The sequence below is a fragment of the Haliaeetus albicilla genome, chromosome 13, assembly GCF_947461875.1.
Source record: "Haliaeetus albicilla chromosome 13, bHalAlb1.1, whole genome shotgun sequence".
In the NCBI taxonomy this organism is placed as follows: Eukaryota; Metazoa; Chordata; class Aves; order Accipitriformes; family Accipitridae; genus Haliaeetus; species Haliaeetus albicilla.
This window is the reverse complement of record NC_091495.1, coordinates 24,677,780-24,697,259: the sequence shown is the minus strand read 5'-3', so window position 1 is coordinate 24,697,259 and position 19,480 is coordinate 24,677,780. Positions and strand designations below refer to the sequence as shown.

The 19,480-nt window shown below is 38.6% G+C and overlaps 1 protein-coding gene across 1 annotated transcript in view; it reads left to right on the top strand.

Moving 5' to 3' along the window:
* CRIM1 (cysteine rich transmembrane BMP regulator 1) overlaps nt 1-19,480 on the top strand; it is a 202,716-nt gene that overhangs the window by 97,601 nt on the left and 85,635 nt on the right. The window contains exon 4 of the mRNA XM_069800536.1: nt 1,331-1,451. Within this exon, the coding sequence (XP_069656637.1) occupies nt 1,331-1,451 (121 nt within the window). The remainder of the gene's footprint in view (nt 1-1,330; nt 1,452-19,480) is intronic.

The window sequence follows — 19,480 nt, the reverse complement described above, 5'->3', positions numbered from 1 at the left end:
AGCAGATTGCTCCGTTTCTCAAATAACTGGAAAAAGGCAGATTCTGAATATGGCTTACACAGAGGATACGGATATGCACATACTCATGTACTTTGAAAGTTAATGGTCTTGAGGACAAACTTACTGGTCCTAACCTTGATGAGCTGCAAACTGGTTTCACTGAACTTGTGTTTTCATTTAAATGCTTAATGAGATACGCTAAGTAGATGTAATTCTGAGACTGATGTCTCATTATGACCGATTGAATTATTATTGCTGTGTACCTCTGTGGATCAAGACTGAAAAATGTAGGACTAGGAAGACAGAAAATGGGACTTTGAAAAGTATCAGCTCTTGCAAGAAGTGTGGTGTAGCATTGCCAAGGTGCTTTAACACTGCAGTAAGCAGTCGTAATAGTGTCAATACTGAAGTGAAGTTTAATCAGTAATCAGGGATATTGTACTGTATAATTTTCAGTGTGATAACATTCTGTTCATCCTGCCTACTCGGTAGGTAGCTTATTTCTTTAAAGAGGGAACCATGTTTTATTCTGTACTTCCTTCGTATAATTAAGATAAGAGATAGCAAATAGATAAAGCCTGAGCTGGTATTGTTTGTTAACATGAGAGATTTAGGACCAAATAAGATAAAAATGTGTTTCATCTTTCCTGAGTATAACTCATAGGATTAAATGTATATTCAGCCTGATTTTTTTTTTTTGCATTTCTAAGCATTTATTGCTTTCTAAAAAGCATCAGTCAGTCTTACTAGTTATGTGGAATTCTTCATCTCATTAATGCAGATAGATTTGGTAATTTGCATTTCATTTTTGCCATATATAAACACCTAAACAACTCAACCTAATGGAATAATCCTTAAAAATGTAGTTTACACGTGCAGGCATAAATTGACAGTGGATCTTTAATTTTTTTTTTTTATTTCCTATAACTCTGGTATTTTACTGTTTAAACAGACTTTAATCAAGAAAAAAATTAATGAATTGTTTACTGTTTTAAAAGCTGTGGGGAAAATATATTCTCAGTAACCTAGTATCTTTCTAGTAACTAATATTATTCACAGGTCTAATGATTGTTTAAGGCTGCCCGTCTAACTTTTAGAAATTTTTTATTAACAAGTATTAGCTTAGTTGCTTCCCAAGTCAATAGTTTAAAAAAATGAATCTTAAAGAGAAAGGAAGTCTTTTTGTAATGTTACCTACCAAGCATGCATTCACTAGATAATTTTTCTGACTTAAAAGGCCGATGCATAACTGGTTGCTTATGATGAAGTAATTTGCAAAAAGCTTCTAAAGCATGAGTAAAAGGAATTTTCTTTTCCCCTTCCTCCGTAGTGTTCAGTGTGGATTGCAGCACAGTCGAATGTCCTCCTGTTCAGCAAGTTGTTTGCCCACTGGATAGCTATGAAACCCAAGTCAGGCTGACGGCTGATGGCTGCTGTACCCTGCCCACAAGGTTGGTGTCTTGATGGCTGAGTATTTTTAACTTGTTCTCTACAATTCAAGTACTCTAAATACTTGCACAATAATGCATACTTCTGTGGCAATAAATGTTAATACAGAATAAAAGATATGTGAAGTAGGTTAAAGGATATCAGGCAAATACAAATACAAAATCTATCTTTCTGAAGCAGAAAAAAATTCTTCTCAATGCAAATGCATGAAGCAGATTTTTGCTAAAACTGAGAGATTTGTGCCTCTAGATTGATTTTTCAGTGTATTCAATTTTACAAAACTAAAGTCCTTTGAGAAACATTTGAAGGTCTTTGTAAGGAATTAAATGATGGAGATGGCAGAAGACATGCTCGAGAAAATTTTGCCTAGTTAGAGAAAAATTTTTTTTTTTTTTTGTATGTGGAAGACCACTGTAAGAAGCTGAAAGACAGTGGCTATCTGGAACAGTAAGGAGACAGAAATTTCAAGTACTCACTTCCATTTTACTTCTGTTATTGTTCAAGTAGGTATAATTTATTACAACTCAGAAAAATAAGACAATTTGGAGTTGGTTTTGTTCCAAAGTTCTGCACAACTGTTTCAACTTATGTTTTTACAACAGACTTCCCAAAAACCAATTCAGCAATATGCCCAATAAATACGAATTCAAGCAAAAAGTACCATCAGTGAAAATATTTTACACAAAAAAGAAAGTATTTCTTGTAGATGTAGCTAGTAGGTTTATTTGGTATAAAGGTCTTCGCACCATACAATATTGCCATATTCTCAACCCCTTGTGAGATTGTAAAGGAGCGATAAACTTGCAAAGAATTCACAAAGTAGAAAATGGCAAAGGTTGTGTAATGAATCAGGGGTCTTCCCTGTTGGGTACCCTTCGGGTAGACATGTAATATGGTGACTTCTTTACAGCTGTTGTTTCCATGAAATATGAGGGTCTCTTATTGAATGGAGAGTTAAAAACACATCTATTTAAAAAAAAAAATAAGAATTAAGGCAGAAAGAGGTGTGAAGAACTTCATATAGTGCAGTAATCCTGTCTATTAAAATTTGAAAATATATTTCTAAATTGATAAATTTTATTTGTAATTGTAGAATACATGTAGTAGTTTGCTGCTTAAAAAAATACTTCTTATTCAGTGAATGCTACAAATGTTCTTTCAGTCAGAGTTGTTTTCTTTTTTCTGTTTTCTGAATTTTGGACCAGAACATGGTATGGATTCTCAGTATCCTCCCTTTATTCTTTAACATATTGTTATTAACCTTCCTAAGAATTACGATAACTTAGTATTAGTTGAGAGCTGACCTGGCTAGTTGGGATTGCACAGGAGGCTGTAGATTTTAAGCAGTCATCGTACTTGCATTGCTGCCAGTACAGCTCAGCATGTTCAAGACAACTAGAATAAAATGCTACTAAGGACTGTGTTCGGAAAGATACAGTCAAAGAAGCAATCTCAGATTAAAATTTCATAAATTTCTAGTTTAGATTAACACCCAAACATTGACACAATAGAAAACTTAGATTTATGGTAGATTTTTACTTCCAAATTTGTTTCAACTTGCTGGATTAAAAAGTGATATATAGGCCAAATTATTTTTGTTTCCCAAAAGTAAAATTGTGTTCTATTTTTCTGCAATCTAATTTAAGTTGTGGTTTGATTTTTCTATTGCTTGAGTGAAGGGAATGAAAAATACCCACTTTATTCTTTGTAGATGGTAACTTCAGTGTTCCTTCTATCAGGGAACATAGAGTACCAAGAAAGTAAAACTTCATTTACTTCAGAGAAATGACCAGTTGGAAATATTTTCTATTTCTAGCACACACAAGGGAACTGATCTTAAATAAAACACCTAGTGCAAACATATCCATGAAAGAATCTTTTTCTTTCTTTGATAATGTTTAAAAATATAACCAGTTGGTTTGCTGTGTATTAACTGTAACTGATGTCTGAAGCATACTTGTACATGTGCGTGGTAATTGAGTGGCAAAACCAGTATTCTCAGCTCCTGCACACAAAGACCCCAATTGTACAAGCAGGCTTAGAGTGTGTGAATTATTAGATAATTGTGAATTGCACTGAAACCTCTTGGAAATCAGATTGCTGTGCATTACTGGGATCAGAGTTTAACAAGGGATTAGAGCTGGGATAGGTAAGTTCTTAGCTCCTGGAGTCTTATGATCGGATCTCGAGACGGGTTGTGTTAATATCTCTGTCCTCCTTGAGGTGTAAAACTGAAAAAACCCCACCCCATAATTAGCATAACCTAGTCTGTCTGCAGGCAGGTTGAAACAATTATAGGTATCTTGCACTTCTCCATTAATTTTTAATTTTGTGGCTCAGTTCATGTTGCTGTATATAGTTATTATGTGGGTTGCTAGATTTTTGGATTGCCTTAATTTAGCAAAAGCAATAATGCATTTTTTAGTAGAGTTAGGTGAGAAGGAAAAAAGAAAAGCTGAATCTGGCAGCAATAAGATTGTATAGATGCTTTACATGTTGTGTGCCTGCTAGAAATGTATTTAGTTATTGTCGTGGTTTAACCCCAGCCAGCAACTAAGCACCACGCAGCCGCTCACTCACTCCCCCCCCATCCAGTGGGATGGGGGAGAAAATCAGGAAAAGAAGTAAAACTCCTGGGTTGAGATAAGAACGATTTAATAGAACAGAAAAGAAGAAACTAATAATGATAATGATAACACTAATCAAATGACAACAGTAGTAATAAAAGGATTGGAATGTACAAATGATGCGCAGGGCAATTGCTCACCACCCGCCGACCGACACCCAGCCAGTCCCCGAGCGGCGATTCCCCGCCCCCCCACTTCCCAGTTCCTAAACTAGGTGGGACGTCCCATGGTATGGAATACCCTGTTGGCCAGTTTGGGTCAGGTGCCCTGGCTGGGCATGAGAAGCTGAAAAATCCTTGACTATAGTCTAAACACTACTGAGCAACAACTGAAAACATCAGTGTTATCAACATTCTTCACATACTGAACTCAAAATACAGCACTGTACCAGCTACTAGGAAGACAGTTAACTCTATCCCAGCTGAAACCAGGACAGTTATTTAGATTTTAATATACTACTATGCTTCTTAAGGAAAACAGTGCCATAGTCATCATTCATGTGCTGTAGGTAAAGATATTACTTGAAGAGGGGAATAAAGGAACATAGACATGGGGATAATCAGGAAAGAAAGATTAGAAGAGGGTTAGAGGGGAGAGAAGTATACGTAAGAAAAGAGAGAGAGCAGAAAGGGAAACTAAGTTCAGTTACTTAGAACATGAAAGTCAAACCATTTGAATTCGGGTTCAAGGTTTCCTCATATTTGAGGAAACATTGGAGCTTTATGTTTGAAGACAGGGTCTCTATTCCACATGAGACTTGCATTTCAAAACTATAGAAAAAGTCAGATAAAGTGCAGATTTATGGATGACTGAATCTACACTGTGAAAAGGGGATGGTTTTCCTTAATTCTGGATTTTCTTACTAAACTCATGATGAAATATTAACATTGCATTGATTGTGCTTCAGTTTAGAATCACCTAAATCCATAGTGTATCTCTTTTTAGTCATTAAGTTCAGAGTGGCACTGTATGTTTTAATGTACATTTGAGAATAATTTATTGAAAGCAGAGATAGTGTTTCATAAGGTCTCAATCTTTAGACTTCATGGAACTATTTTTGTTAAGATTATGGACTTTTTCAAGAAATTAGAATTATTTGTTTCATTTACTGCCACTAAAATAAAGGCTTTAATGCTAGCAGAACTGGAGAGCGGTCCAGGAGAGTATCATGGTTAAGGATGGATGGTGTATTACTGACTCTGTTAACAAGTAGCTGACAACTTCAGATGCAGCAGGAGCAGATTGACGTCTGTCCCACATCTTGTTATTAGCTGGTTTCTTGTATGTAATATGCTAGGAAAACAGAGATCCTTAAATCTGCAGTTAAGTTGGCATTTGTTTTATGAGTGAGCTCTTGAATGCATATTCATAATATTGAAAACTCCTCTACCAATGCCAGGGGAAATGTGGGACTAGTAAACAAACATCTGATGCTGTAAGTTCTTGTATTTGTGTTCAGAGTTTACATTTAGTTTCACACTGATCTCTAATGCGATGGTTCAAACAGAACAGCTTACTGATTGGCATTGATATCAAAATACTGATTGCTTCGGCTTTCATCAGACTGTCATGAGACACTTAGCTTAAATTTCCAGCTATTATGTTAGGAAAGCTAAATGATATGTCTGTCTCTGGTCTTGGTAAAGATGCTCACTTCTCCAAGGAGCTTATCGAATAAAAATGTGTTAGAGAGAACATGTTATCACGGTTTCATTAATATAAGTTTGTCATCTTCTATTACAAAGTTAAATGAAGAGATGATCAATATGAACTGTACAGAATCTGTTATCTTTGGGTGTTTCCAGTGTTTGTTGTGAATGAATTTTCTTCAAGTTTTCAGATTCCTTTGAGAATTTATTTGTAAGTGTAAAAATCTTTATCAAAATCTGTTTATTTCTATGAAGAATGGACTGTAACAACAGGAGCTGATTTCAGTGATTAGTTTTGGCTTATATCTTTATTGCTCACATGGTTTTGTACATTTTTCATAGGATTATGTACAAGGGAGTAAATGGCATGTTAGGATAGCTTTGCACCAAGTATTTTTGGATTATCTTTTTTTCTTTCTGGCTGCTCTCTTTATTAGAATAATTTGGAAGTTTATTCTTTACTAGTTCTCCGCTTCTTGCTCTAGTTCTATACCCGTGCTTCTGTGCTCTTTTCCCTTCTGCCAGTTTCCATTTTCCCTGCTGTCACCTGTTACAAATCTGGTAACTTCAAGATTCATTCAGTGCTGTTATTTCAGAGATTCTGCCCTGCCCACCCCCACCTCCCCTCCCCACCCTGTGCCCCAGCTATTCTTGGTCAGTCTTTCAATAAAACCAGCTAAACTAAGAAAATTCTAGAGAACTAGAAAGATGTCAGTACTGTGCCAATGTTAAAAAGAACAAAAACTAAGTAATTAAAGTCTGATTATCTTGATATCAATTCTGAGAAAAATAGTGGGAAAACTGATTAGAGGATTGAATTGAGGATTAAAGGATGTAATTATAGCTAAAAGCAACGAATGTTGCTTTGACAGAAGCAGTTTTATGAAACTTGATTTTGTCTTTTGAAGATGCTAAGCTTGCCTTAAAAACCTGACGATCAGAGTGACTTCCTTCTCAGTTTGTCTTCTGTAGTGCCAGTCCTTTTCTATGTTAGAAAAAAAAAACCAAAAAACCCCACCCCACAAAAAAAACCCCAAACAAACAAACAAAAAGCCCCCAAATGCACAAACAGAAAAACCCCAAAACTGAAACCAAACTAGGACTTTTTAATTAATATTGTCTGACAGGGTGTACTTTATAGAATGGAAATATCTCCTTCCTCAAACTGCTTAACATTGAAGAGGAACATTTCCCACAGCCTCTTCCCTCAGACTTTGGAGGTGACTCAGCCCTGATGAGTCAGCGTTATGGTCCTTTACCTCCTGAGATGAACTCCTGCAGCATGCACATGCTGGATTTGAATATCTTGCTGATAATACAAAATATAATAATATCCTTCTGATAAGAGAGAAGCATCCAGGGGTGTGTTCGCTAAATCTCAGTAACAAGTTTGCTTGACATACTTATTTAAAAAGCTCACACCATAAGCCTGAATATGTTCTAGATTAGAAAAAGTTCAGAAGTAGTTGATATATGTTTATCAAAATCTCCAATAGGTTATTTTCTGAGTCTTAGCTTTAAAAAAGCAGTTTCAAGGTTGATGTGGTGGGAGGAGGAGGGGAAGAAACAAATGTAAACAAAGCGTAACAGGCGAAGATAAGTAACAGAGAGACAGAAACTTTGAGCAGTGAACTGCTTAATAAATCTAAATAAAACAGGAATACAAGTCGCGATGACTATTTAATATGTTAGAAAAATGAAGAGGAGCTTCTTACAGATAAAATCTTGCAAGATTGGACCCCAAAAGGCTTGGGCTTGAGGGATGAGCAAATGGAAGCTCTGAATCTGACCATTTCACTATCACTTAGTTACAGATAGCTGGATGGCATTGCAAATGCAAAACTCTCAAGTACTGTGGAGGAGTAGGATTACAGGTTTATTGTTTAGAAGAAAAACTCTGAAAAAGTTTCTCTAATTAGTCGTAGAACTCTTTTTCCTTGTTTGAATAGTCTTTTCTCTGTTGGTTTTTCTTTATATGTGGCTAGAATGTCTCAATCTGGGGCTGCTGTGAATGGCAATGCCACGGTTTGGTCTGCAGTATGGTAAGGAAGTGAAATGTACTTGACCAGCAAAAGTGTTAGTTCTCTGGACGATATAGTAAAATATTCTTTTACGTTGTAATCACCTACTCAGTCCTGTTGGAGGGTCGGAGGGGAAATTTATATGTGCATTTTGTTTTCCCCAAACGTACAGCTTTGCTTAGAAAACAGCCCAGCTGTGTGCCCCCCCCCCAACCCCCAGTTCTTAAATACTTATTCATTTTCTTGAGCTGTATAAAAATTTAATACTTTGATGTAGTAGCAAATAATTTATTTACCCAAGGTTTATGTTAAGCTATATTTGGATAGAAATTGAATACAACTTAGAACAGTACAAAACCAGATTTTATTGTCGTATTTAATTAAGAAAATTACCTTTCAAGGGATGAAATAGTAGGGAAAAGAGTAAATTTACAAAAACATGCTTCCCTTTCAGAATAATCTATTAAATTAAGAAAACACTCTTTTGTATCTGTCCTGTACTAAGATATTTTTAACATGAGTGTGCTTCATTTAGCAGTTCTAAAGACATTAAGGAATCGTAGCAGTTTATATTAGAGAGTATCTAAATTTTGTATACCATTACTGAATTGTTTTTGATTCCAAACAAAGAAATTACCTGTTCTATTGTTTGTAGTCTTTTGTTTCTAATAAAACTTTTTGCTGTCTTAGGCAGACTATAGATGCCACTTGAAAAATTCATCATTAGCAGTTTCACTTTTTCTTTTTCAGAAGACTTGTATATATCCGTTAAGTCAACTGTGCTGTCCTTTCATGTTAGTGAACTGAAACAGAGGTCCTGTGGCAGCTGTTTATGCAAAAAATCACATGCCTTCAGAGGTCATTTAAATTTATTTATTATTTTGTTATCCTTCTAGATTACTTTGCCCAGTAAGCAATTGTTTTTAATGTACTTTATCCCCTTTTATGACACTTGGACCTGTTGTCATTGTATCGTCTGTTGTGTCCGCAACCTGTCATGGCATTAGACCTACCAGCCGATATGCTGTAGTTCGTGTTACAACAGTGTCTAGGGAATCCTAGTGGCAGCTACACATAAGCCAGCACAGTTCTTTTCTTCTCATTTTATGGCAGCCACCAGAATCATAATTGGGAAGTCTATAGTTGTAAGCTCTCTTTTAAGCTATTACCAATTTATATTTGCATTATATTTGAGAGTACCCATGCACAGCTAGTTGGATAATGTTTTTCTTCCAATACCATCTGTAGAGGTATTACCTTTGCATCTATCCTACTCAATAGGAGGGGTAGTGTACACCCTTTCTGTTCATTGTTCTTAGCTGCTTGGCTGGGCCAGATCTTTTCTACGTCGTTCCTTATCAAAATATGACATGATTCTTGCATGTTTGTCTAGATTCTTTTCTTAGGTCTTCCTGTATTTGGAAGGCCTTAATTCTATGATACATTGTTTGGGTGTTCAGTGCAGGATTCACCACTTCTTTTTTTTCCCAACCTCCTTTACAGGGCAGTCATGATTTCCCAGGACGTAAAATTTGTTCTCTTTCCCCCCTGTACCAGTCACCTCTCCTAAGCAATTTTTGCTGGTACAGAGGTCTCCCTTATATTTGTTCTAGAATTTTAGATCCTTCTCCTCCACCCACCTCATCCTCAAGAAATGGTATCCCAGAGAAAATGGTTGTAGATCCCATTTTTTGTTAAAGGAAAATTTAGCTGGAACTGGTAAGATCAAATACAAATCCAAGCACCTGTATCTTCCTGAGATTTCTATTCAGGGCCTGACTTCTAGTAACCAGGGTAGTTGGACCAAAGATCTAACAAAAGCATGTTAAGGGTTCTGCAGAAGCTTTACTATTCCTTCAGTTCTTTCATCAGCGTCTTAGAAACTCTGGTTTCTAGCTGTCATGGCCAACTTCCTCAAGTTGTTCCTCCTGTAGTCTAACTCTAGTAGACCACCTGGCCATCTCAAGTACATCTGTACCATCCAGTACCATGGTGTAACACTTGGTGTTGAATTGGAGACTCTGTTCCTTACTGAAGAGGTGGGTTTTGTATTGAAGGAAAGGTCTACATTGATGCCAGTTGAACCCATCCCACGTCAAGCTCAGGCTTGTAATAGGGTTTTGTTTGTTTTAACAGTTGATGAAAAGGCTAAAATAGAACACTGCAATTTTGTGAAGTTTCATAATATCTGGAAATAAGTGTTTAGGCATTTTCATGTGTTTTAGTCTTTAAAGAGAAAGCCTCAAAATTTAGGAAACAGCAAATAGTTTTCCCAGGAAAACCATTTTTCTTCATTCAGGTCTGCTAAGTGAGAAAGTAGTATTCAGTCCTGTTTAGAGACTGCACTGTACTGAATATCCACAAAGAGCAAGGATAAAAGGGCACTTGTGTGACCTTTATAGGTGACCCATGCTCCATGTCCATCTTCTTCATGTTGGTTTTCCAGGAGATATAATGAATTGCTGAACTCAAAGTTCAGGCAGTCCCCTTCTTCCTGCTTTACTACAGCTGCCTCAGCAATTCCTAGATGTTCTCAGTGTGATGATAGTTATTGTTGCCTTGGCATCCAGCCTCACGATGTGGGTTGTTTTGGCAAGTAACCATATTTTCCTGAAGTCCACAAATGAGAAAAAGATAAGTTTTGGGGGATTGGGTGGTTTTGGGGTTTAGTTTAGTTTAGTTTTGTTTTTAAAGCCATCTCAATAAAACTTGGAACAGAAGCTCTTAAAACACAAGCATTTCTGGAGCCTGATGGCTGACTTCTGACTGTCAGAGACCTCTAACAAAGAGAGGAAACATGAGAACATTTTCAGAAGAAATAGCAAGTAAACCTTCTGCAGCAGAAGCTGTAAGATGTTGTAAATATAGGAGTCCCTGCTTGCATCTTTCATAAGATCAGCTTTTTGCACCTGTATTGTATAAGTTAAAAATACACATCCATGCTCTTCCACCAACTCCTAGGGAGTATTGAATTGCAAAACCTTTTAAGACAATGCTGCCTAAAGGAAGGAGCACATTACCCATAAGCAAAAAAACCCAGCATTTGGACAGGGAGAAGAAGTATTGATCATAGTTATGCAAGCACCTTCCTTTTTTTATCTGTGAGTTTTTATGGAAAAGTATATGTAGTACTTTAATCTGACCATGTGCTATATTAATGGTATATTTACTCCTTCATTGTTAAGAAGAAATTTTAACTCAGATAAATGAAATTAACTCTTAATTTTATCTACTTTTAGATGGTGTTTTATGCTTGGAAGTAGTATGAGGTTGTAGTGTCTATAGAAATCGGGTTTGTTTTCATTCTTGACAAGCAAGCTAGTGTTTGAACTCTTTCGATTTATAATAAGCTGGTAGGCATATCTTTCTGTTAGAAATTTTTGGGTTTGGTTGTCACTCTAAGAATTAGCGTATACCTTGATCACTCCGAATGTTGCTCTCCCTCCTCCCTGCAAGACTTTCCACTCTTATTTTCTTCCATTTCTTCTACTTAATCAGCTCTTAACTTGTTTGGAAATTGTATAGGTGATTTAGTTCAGAATAATTTCTGATCAAAACAGGCAAATTTCTGTTTCTATCACAGAGATCAGTAATGTCTTTGATAGTTGTCTTCAAACTCACAACTGCACAGATGCCTAGGGAGACCTACGTACATAATAAAGCAATAAAATTATCCCTTGGATGCTTGCATTTTAGAAGGGAAGTAGACATGAGAATTTCCCAGCAGTTTCCAACTGTACTCGGAGCAGAAGATATTAGCATTATTGAGGTTATATCAAAAGATTTTGAAGTTGTTTCCTCTAGAAAATAGCAGGAAACATTGTGTTAGACTTCAGCAGCCACAAATCACTGTTTCCTTTTTTCCTTCTTAAATTATTTAATATTTAAAAAGTGGAACTGAAGGTTATGGACTGTTTTAAAATAGTAAGTAGTTTCTCACTACTCTTCCTTAAAATGTCATTGGTGGAATTTCAAGAATCTTGTTTCTAGGAAAGGGTTACAGTTCTTGCATACATGGTTCCTACTACCTGGAAAAGGTCTCACTAATTGAATGGAGTTGTTTCGTTTCAGAAACACTGGGATTCTGGAACAATCTTCTGGCCTCGTTTTTAAATTTAGTCCATAATGGAATAAATTCAGAAGCTAAATGATTATGTAATGGTTTGCCACATTTTTAGGAAGGTCATGTTTGCCCCTTCTGGACAGTTTGCTTTCTGGCATGTCTCATATGAAAACAGCATGGAACAGTTCTCAGAGTCTTAGTCAATTTATCCAAGGCGTGGCTGGAGCTCCAAGGCACGGCTGGAGCTGAACTTGGCAAGGGATGCAAAGAATAGTAAGAAGGGCTTCTACAAGTGTGTCAGCTAGAAAAGGAAGGTCAAAGAAAGCGTACCCCTGCAATGAACACAATTAGCAAACTGGTAACAATGGACAAGAAGGCTGAGGTACTCAACTTTTTTGCCTCAGTCTTCACTGGCAACCTTTCAAGAGGATGGACCGCAAGGCAGAGACTGGGGGAGCAAAGTCCCCTCCCACTGTAAGAGAAGATCAGGTTCATGACCACCTGAGGAACCTGAACATACGTAAGTCTATGGGACCTGATGAGGAGCATCCCAGAGTCCTGAGGGAATTGGCTGAGGTAGTTGCCAAGCCACTCTCCATGACACTTGAAAAGTCATGACAGTCAGGTGAAGTCCCTGGTGACCGGAATAAAGGGAAACTCTGCACCCATTTTTAAAAAGGGTAGAAAGGAGGAGCCTGGGAACTACCAACCTGTCAGCCTCACCTCTGTGTCTGGGAAGATCATGGAACAGATCCTCCTAGAAGCTATGCTAAGGCACATGGAGGACAGGGGTGTGATTTGAGACAGCCAGCATGGCTTCACCAAGGGCAAGTCCTGCCTGACCAACCTGGTGTCCTTCTGTGATGGAGTGACTACATCCATAGCTCCTCCCTTGTCCACTGATGTTATCTATCTGGACTTCTGTAAGGCCTTTGACACAGAGCCCCACAACATCCTTCTCTCTAAATTGGAGAGATACGGATTTGATGGGTGGACTGTTTGGTGGATGAGGAATTGTTTGGATGGTCACGTCCAGAGGGTAGTGGTCAATGGCTCCCTGTCTAGATGGAGATTGGTGACAAGTGGTGTCCCTCAGCGGTCCACATAGGCACCAGTATTGTTTAACATCTTCATCAATGACATAGTGGGATCGAGCGCACCCTCAGCAAGTTTGCAGATGACACCAAGCTGAGCGGTGCGGTTGACATGCCTGAGGGATGGGATGCCATCCAGAGGGACCTGGACAAGCTCGAAACATGGGCCCATGTAAATTTCATGAGGTTCAACAAGGCCAAGTGCAAGGTCTTGCACCTGGGTCAGCACAACCCCCAGTATAAATATAGACTAGGGGATGAAAGGATTGAGAGTAGCCCTGAGGAGAAGGACTTGGGGGTACTGGTGGATGAAAAGCTGGACATGAGCTGGCAATGTGTGTTTGCAGCCCAGAAAGCCAACACTATCCCAGGCTGCACCAAAAGCAGCATGGCCAGCAGGTTGAGGGGGGTGATTCTGTCCCTCTACTCTGCTCTGGTGAGTCCCCACCTGCAGTACTGCGTCCAGCTCTGGGGCCCTCAGCACAAGAAAGACATGGACCTGTTGGAGCGGGTCCACAGGAGGGCCATGAAGATGATCAGGGGGCTGGAACACCTCTCCTATGAAGACAGGCTGAGAGAGTTGGTGTTGTTCAGCCTGGAGAACAGAAGGCTCTGGGGAGACCTTACTGCAACCTTTCAGTACTTAAAGGAGTCCTATAAGAAACATGGGGCCAAACCTTTTAGCAGGGCCTGTTGTTATAGGACAAGGGGTAATGGTTTTAAACTAAAAGAGGGTAGATTTAGACTAGATATAAGGAAGAAATTTGTTAGAATGAGGGTGGTGAAACACTGGAGCAGGTTGCCTAGAGAGGTGGTTGATGCCCCATCCCTGGAAACGTTCAAGGTCAGACTGGATGGAGTTCTGAGCAACCTGATCTGGTTGAAGATGTCCCTGCTTATTGCAGCGGGGGGTGGACTAGATGGCCTTTAAAGTTCCCTTCCAACCCAAACTATTCTGTGATTCTATGATTATCCTTCCTAAACTTGTACAGGGGTATGAGAAAGGTGTTTAATACCATGAATGGCATGGAAAAGCTAAATATGGAATAATTATTGGTTTTTTTTTTTCTTTCAGAGAAGAAAGAGTGGACATCAAATTAAACAATCAAATTAAACAACAGTGTGTTTGGGGGAGGTTGTTGTTGGTTTTGGGGTTTTTTGGTTTCCTTGTGGCAAAGCCATCCCTGATGGCTTAGTTTGAGGGAGATGTGTCATTCAGGAGTAAGAAAGTTTGGAGTTACAGGAATATTGAAGTTAGTGAATTACATATAAAACTATTATTTGTAAGTGACTTTTTTTGACCTGAAGTTTTTAGGAATTGTGTTTTATTTGTAAGAGGATCAGGTATTTATAATTCCTCATTAAAAAGTAGTGAAATAAGAAAAGAAATAGATTCTTATAATATCAGATAACTAACATTTGTATAACATCCTAAGTAATGTCTTATATTTGGTTTTGAAATGTTTGTGATATTATGAAGAGTGAGGCTGATAAACCTAAGGAAAGAGTAACTGAGGTACATAGTGGTAAAAAACAGATCTTCAACAGAAATATAAGCTGGTATGGCAAAATATGAGAAAAATGCAGGGTTAGATATAATGGTTTATATTGTATTTTATTTCATATACTGATGAATTCCAAAGGGTCTGTACATATATCAGTGTACTTGAAAAAGTCAGTACACTTGGCCAGTTGTTGTATGCCTGCTGGTTCCATGGCATGACTATTTTGTGACTGTCCTCTTTTCCCATCTCATCCCTCTGGGAAAAAGACCAGTTCAAAGGATGAAATCAAGTCTTTTAGTCAAATGAACTCTTTGGATTCTAATAAGCCTTGGAAAGATGATAATCTATTTGATGAGAATGCTGATTTTATGACTTTTTCCCTTGCTTAGCATGTTTGCTATTCCCTAACACTATAATATGTAAAAGATGCACAAACCCAATTCCCTTTCATTTAATCAATGTATCTTTGATTAAAAGCTGGATAGTTGTCTTTTGTAATATTTAAATGTTCCCTCTGTATAAAGATTACTATAATCATGGAAAAATGCACTAATATATTGGGTATCTGTTTGTAACGATATCCAGGATTTTAGAAGGGCATTCTTACTTGGAAGCACACTAGCTTTGATTTCTTGATAAGTAAACCCCCTGGAGAATTAAAATAGGAAGAACTTCCATGTGAGTCAGTTCATACAGAAATGATGCAAAACTTTAGAGCATTTGGGAATGGTCTGATAATTGTTACATACGGCTTCCACAGTTGTTCTGCTGTCTCTTTCTACAGCTTTATTATTGATCTCCAGAATAAAATACTAAAAGCTTTCCAGGAAAAAGGAATATTTTCATTACTGACTTGCTTAATCATATCTTTAAAACTGAAAATGCAAAATGCATGAAACACTGACCCTGAACTTGTGGGTGAAAACTCTCCATTCTGTATGTCTGAAGATTTAGGAAAATTATAGCCAAACGTCTTAGATGAAGGTGTCCCAAGAGCTTTGTCTTTGCTGGCAGTGTCACTTTCTGTGTAGGACTGGAATTTATCTTTTCTTAAGACTAGCATTTGGTTGATTCCTTAAGCTGTAGCTTAACCGGTTTAAAACTCATCATCTTGCCTACTTAGCTTACATCGTGGCTTCAAGTGTTTCACTGTTCAAGTGGCTTCACTGGTTTAATGACTATGTTAATATTTCACTTTGTTGTCATCTCTTATACCCTGTGCTTGATGATACAGAGGGTCTTGCATTTAATCTCTTTTCCTTGCCACTAGTTCATCAAGCTTTGATAATGCTGGGAGTTCTATTCTGAAAATTCCTTGTTTTACAGTATCCTTAAGTGTTTGTATTATTAATGGATCTGTGGGAGTTTTCTCTACTACATTTATGTAACATAAGTGCTAATAATGTTGATGCAAATTGTATTAGATTCCTGCAAGGAAAAACAGGAGGACTGTGATAATATCTCCACAGGAATGTGATGTATGTTTCAGGAATGCTTTTCAGTAGTCTTAATTCTCTAGACTTAATTTTGTTTTGATCCTCAAAATAAATATCCCTCTCCTCAACACATCCCCGCCCCAACCTTCCCATTCACTGGTACTAAATCTTTCTTCCAGAGTGCCCGTTCTCATTTTCATAGCCATTATGCCTTGTGTCTAGAGAAATCTTTTGATCCTACTATCAAAACAGCTTTTCTGAGGCTAAGCAAACCTTCTCTCTTTTCATCTGTTTCAATAGCAGAAGTAAATGAACCAAGATAATTAGATTTTAAATAAAAATTGTCATTTAAAACTAATCCATTTAATTTTAAAATTTTTTTTCCTTCTTCCTTTTTGTGCTTTTGGTGACATAAAGGAAAAAGGAAAATTATGATATAAAAGAAAAAAAACCCTCAAACATAAAAGAAACAAGTAATAGAATTATTTCTGTTTTGAAGAACTTAAAAACTGAAATTAAAAATCAGGCCATTTATATTACTGAAGCAGTTACCTTCCTTAGTCCACACAGCATTGGTTAATGAACATCATCTTGTTTCTGGTTCTTTATATACTGAAGCTTCCTTTGCTCAGTTGTTGAAATTTCTAGGGTGGTTGTTGTTATTACTTTTTTTTTTCTTTTTTTAACCTGCAGAACTGGAGACAATTCCTTTTAGCAGTCAGGTTGATGCTGTATTTTCAAAATTTCAGTACAGCTGACTTCTTACTTGGGATATTTGGTTCCTTCCAGGCAATCCCACCACCTTTTCAGGCTGCAGTCCATGAAGTCTCTTGCATGACTGTTTGATTCCCTTTTTTTTTTTTATTTCTGGGCCATCTTAGGGGACATTGTACTCTCTTACAGGACTGTTCTTCCTTGTTAAAAGAACATGTTCTTCATGACTTGAGTGCTGTTATGGTACAACATCCCAAGAGAAGTGTTTCTTTAGAGCCTTTATTAATAAGGGGGGGGGGGGGGGGCACAGATACTGAGTGCCAGCTTCTCAGTACCTCAAGCACTGACCTGCCACCATGCTATTTGATGTTGCAGTGGTGTCTCTGCAGGCTGTGTAAAGAGAGAAGGTGACGTGTAAAGTTGTCTCTTCTTTCAGAAGTTTTCCTTGTAGTAACTTCTGCTGTGTCTGTTTTCCTTAGGCAAGTTATAGTTATAGAGGGAGCAGCTCATAAGCAACATTTTACCTTACTGATCAGCAGTCTGAGGAGCTAAATTTTATAGAAATTATTTTGAGAAGGACCATGGCCACTATCAACAGGCTTACCACTATCTGGCCTGCTAAACTTCTTCAAACCTAAGGCTCAATACCAAGGCTAAGGTACACACACCCTGCAGGTAGATAGCTGCCTGTGATAGACCACAGAGCCGGACTACTCTTCCATCTGTTCTTCTGCTCCAAAAGGTGCTTCAGAAAAATCGAGTACTATAAAACTCATATTTTGTTCTCTTACTGAGAATGGGATCACTTATTCCAGATTTCCAGATGTTGTTGTTTTGGCGGTGCAACAGCTGTCCTTGGCTACCAGAATTCCTTGGGTTTCTTCCTGAAAGACTTCTGTCTCCAAAACAATGTTTTCCATGCTAATAGCTTGGATGATGGTCAAAGGTTTTCCTAGCACAGCTGGCTGAAAAGAATGCAGACTATTTAAAAGTCCATCTGAGACCATTTGCTACTTTGACATTCTCCTATGCATGGATTGGTTTTTAACCAAATGGGGGAAGTGAATTTATAAAATTTTGGACGGTGGGGTTTTGTTTGCTTACACTGTGAACGAGTATGTGAAGCTTTGATTACTCTGAATGGGAGGGATAATTTTCTGCAGAAAGGAACATTGGCTCCCACCAGTCTTTTAAACATCTTTTTCAGCCCTTTTTCTGGAAGATTGTCCTATCTTAAGTTATTTAATCTGGCAATTCAAGTTTTTTTTATTGTCTGGTTTTGTGTTTTGTTGTGGTTTTTTTTGTTTTGAGGTTTTGGGTTGGTTTTTTTTAAGCAGTTGATTGGGAAGAATATGAGAGGGCAGAAGTACAAGTTACTAATCTAATTATTTAATGTTCTCCTGCAACTCAAATCATCAGTGATAATGAATGTGAGGCAAAGAATACAGAAGATACAGGCATGTCTGAAAAACCGTATTGTGAAGGAGATAAAACTAAGAATGGTAATTTCAGCTCATGAGAATTGGAAAATCAAGGTCCACAACTATATTTCCATCACATGTGCCATTTTCTCTGTGAAAGGCTTGTGAATTTTTATGAAGTTTGATCTACCTATTTTCCCAGAGGTTATCGGGATGTCGAATATAGGGTGGTTGAAGTGAAACCTAGTATTTTTATCTAGGCTTTTAATACTGCTTTCAGATTGTGTCTGTACTTGTTTTTTTTGTATTGTGGTGGGTTGACCCTGGCTGGACACCAGGTGCCCACCAAAGCCGCTCTATCACTCCTCAGCTGGACAGGGGAGAGAAAATATAACAAAAGGCTCGTGGGTCGAGATCAGGACAGAGAGAGATCTCTTGCCACTTACCATCATGGGCAAAACAGACTTGACTTGGGGAAAAATTAATTTAATTTATTACCAGTCAAATCAGGGTGGGATAATGAGAAATAAAAACAAATCTTACAACACTTTCCTTCCACCCCTCCCTTCTTCCCGGGTACAGCTTCACTCGCAAATTCCCTACCGACCCCCAAACCCCAGCGGCACAGGGGAACGGGGAATGAGGCTTATGGTCAGTTCATCACACCTTGTCTCTGCTGCTCCTTCCTCCTCAGGGGCAGGACTCCTCACACTCTTCCTCTGCTGCAGTGTGGGGTCCCTCCCACGGGAGACAGTCCTCCACGAACTTCTCCCACGTGAGTCCTTCCCACAGGCTGCAGTCCTTCACAAACTGCTCCAGCGTGGGTCCCCCACAGGGTCACAAGTCCTGCCAGCAAACCTGCTCCAGCGTGGGCTCCTCTCTCCACAGATCCGCAGGTCCTGCCAGGAGCCTGCTGCAGCGCGGGGTTCCCACGGGGTCACAGCCTCCTTTGGGAACCCACCTGCTCCAGCGTGGGGTCCTCCCCGGGCTGCAGGTGGATATCTGCTCCACTGTGGACCTCCCTGGGCTGGGGGACAGCCTGCCTCACCATGGGCTTCACCAGGGGCTGCAGGGGAATCCCTGCTCCAGCGCCTGGAGCACCTCCTCCCCGTCCTTCTTCTCTGACCTGGGGGTCTGCAGGGTTGTTTCTCTTACATGTTCTCACTCCTCTCTCCAGCTGCAATTGCGCAGTTTGTTATTTTTTTTTCCCCCTTCTTAAATCTGTTATCACAGCGGTGCTACCACTGTCGCTGATGGGTTTGGCCTTGGCCAGCAGTGGGTCTGTCTTGGAGCCGGCTGGCATTGGCTCTGTCGGACATAGGGGAAGCTTCCAGCAGCTTCTTGTGCATGCCACCCCTGTAGCCCCCCCCCACTACCAAAACCTTGCCATGCTAACCCAATTATTTATATATATGTTTTAAAAGATTTTTTTTTCTTACGTCTTTAGTAATACGTAGGCACTTATTTCTGCGTTTCATTCTTCTCACAAAGGAAAAGCATG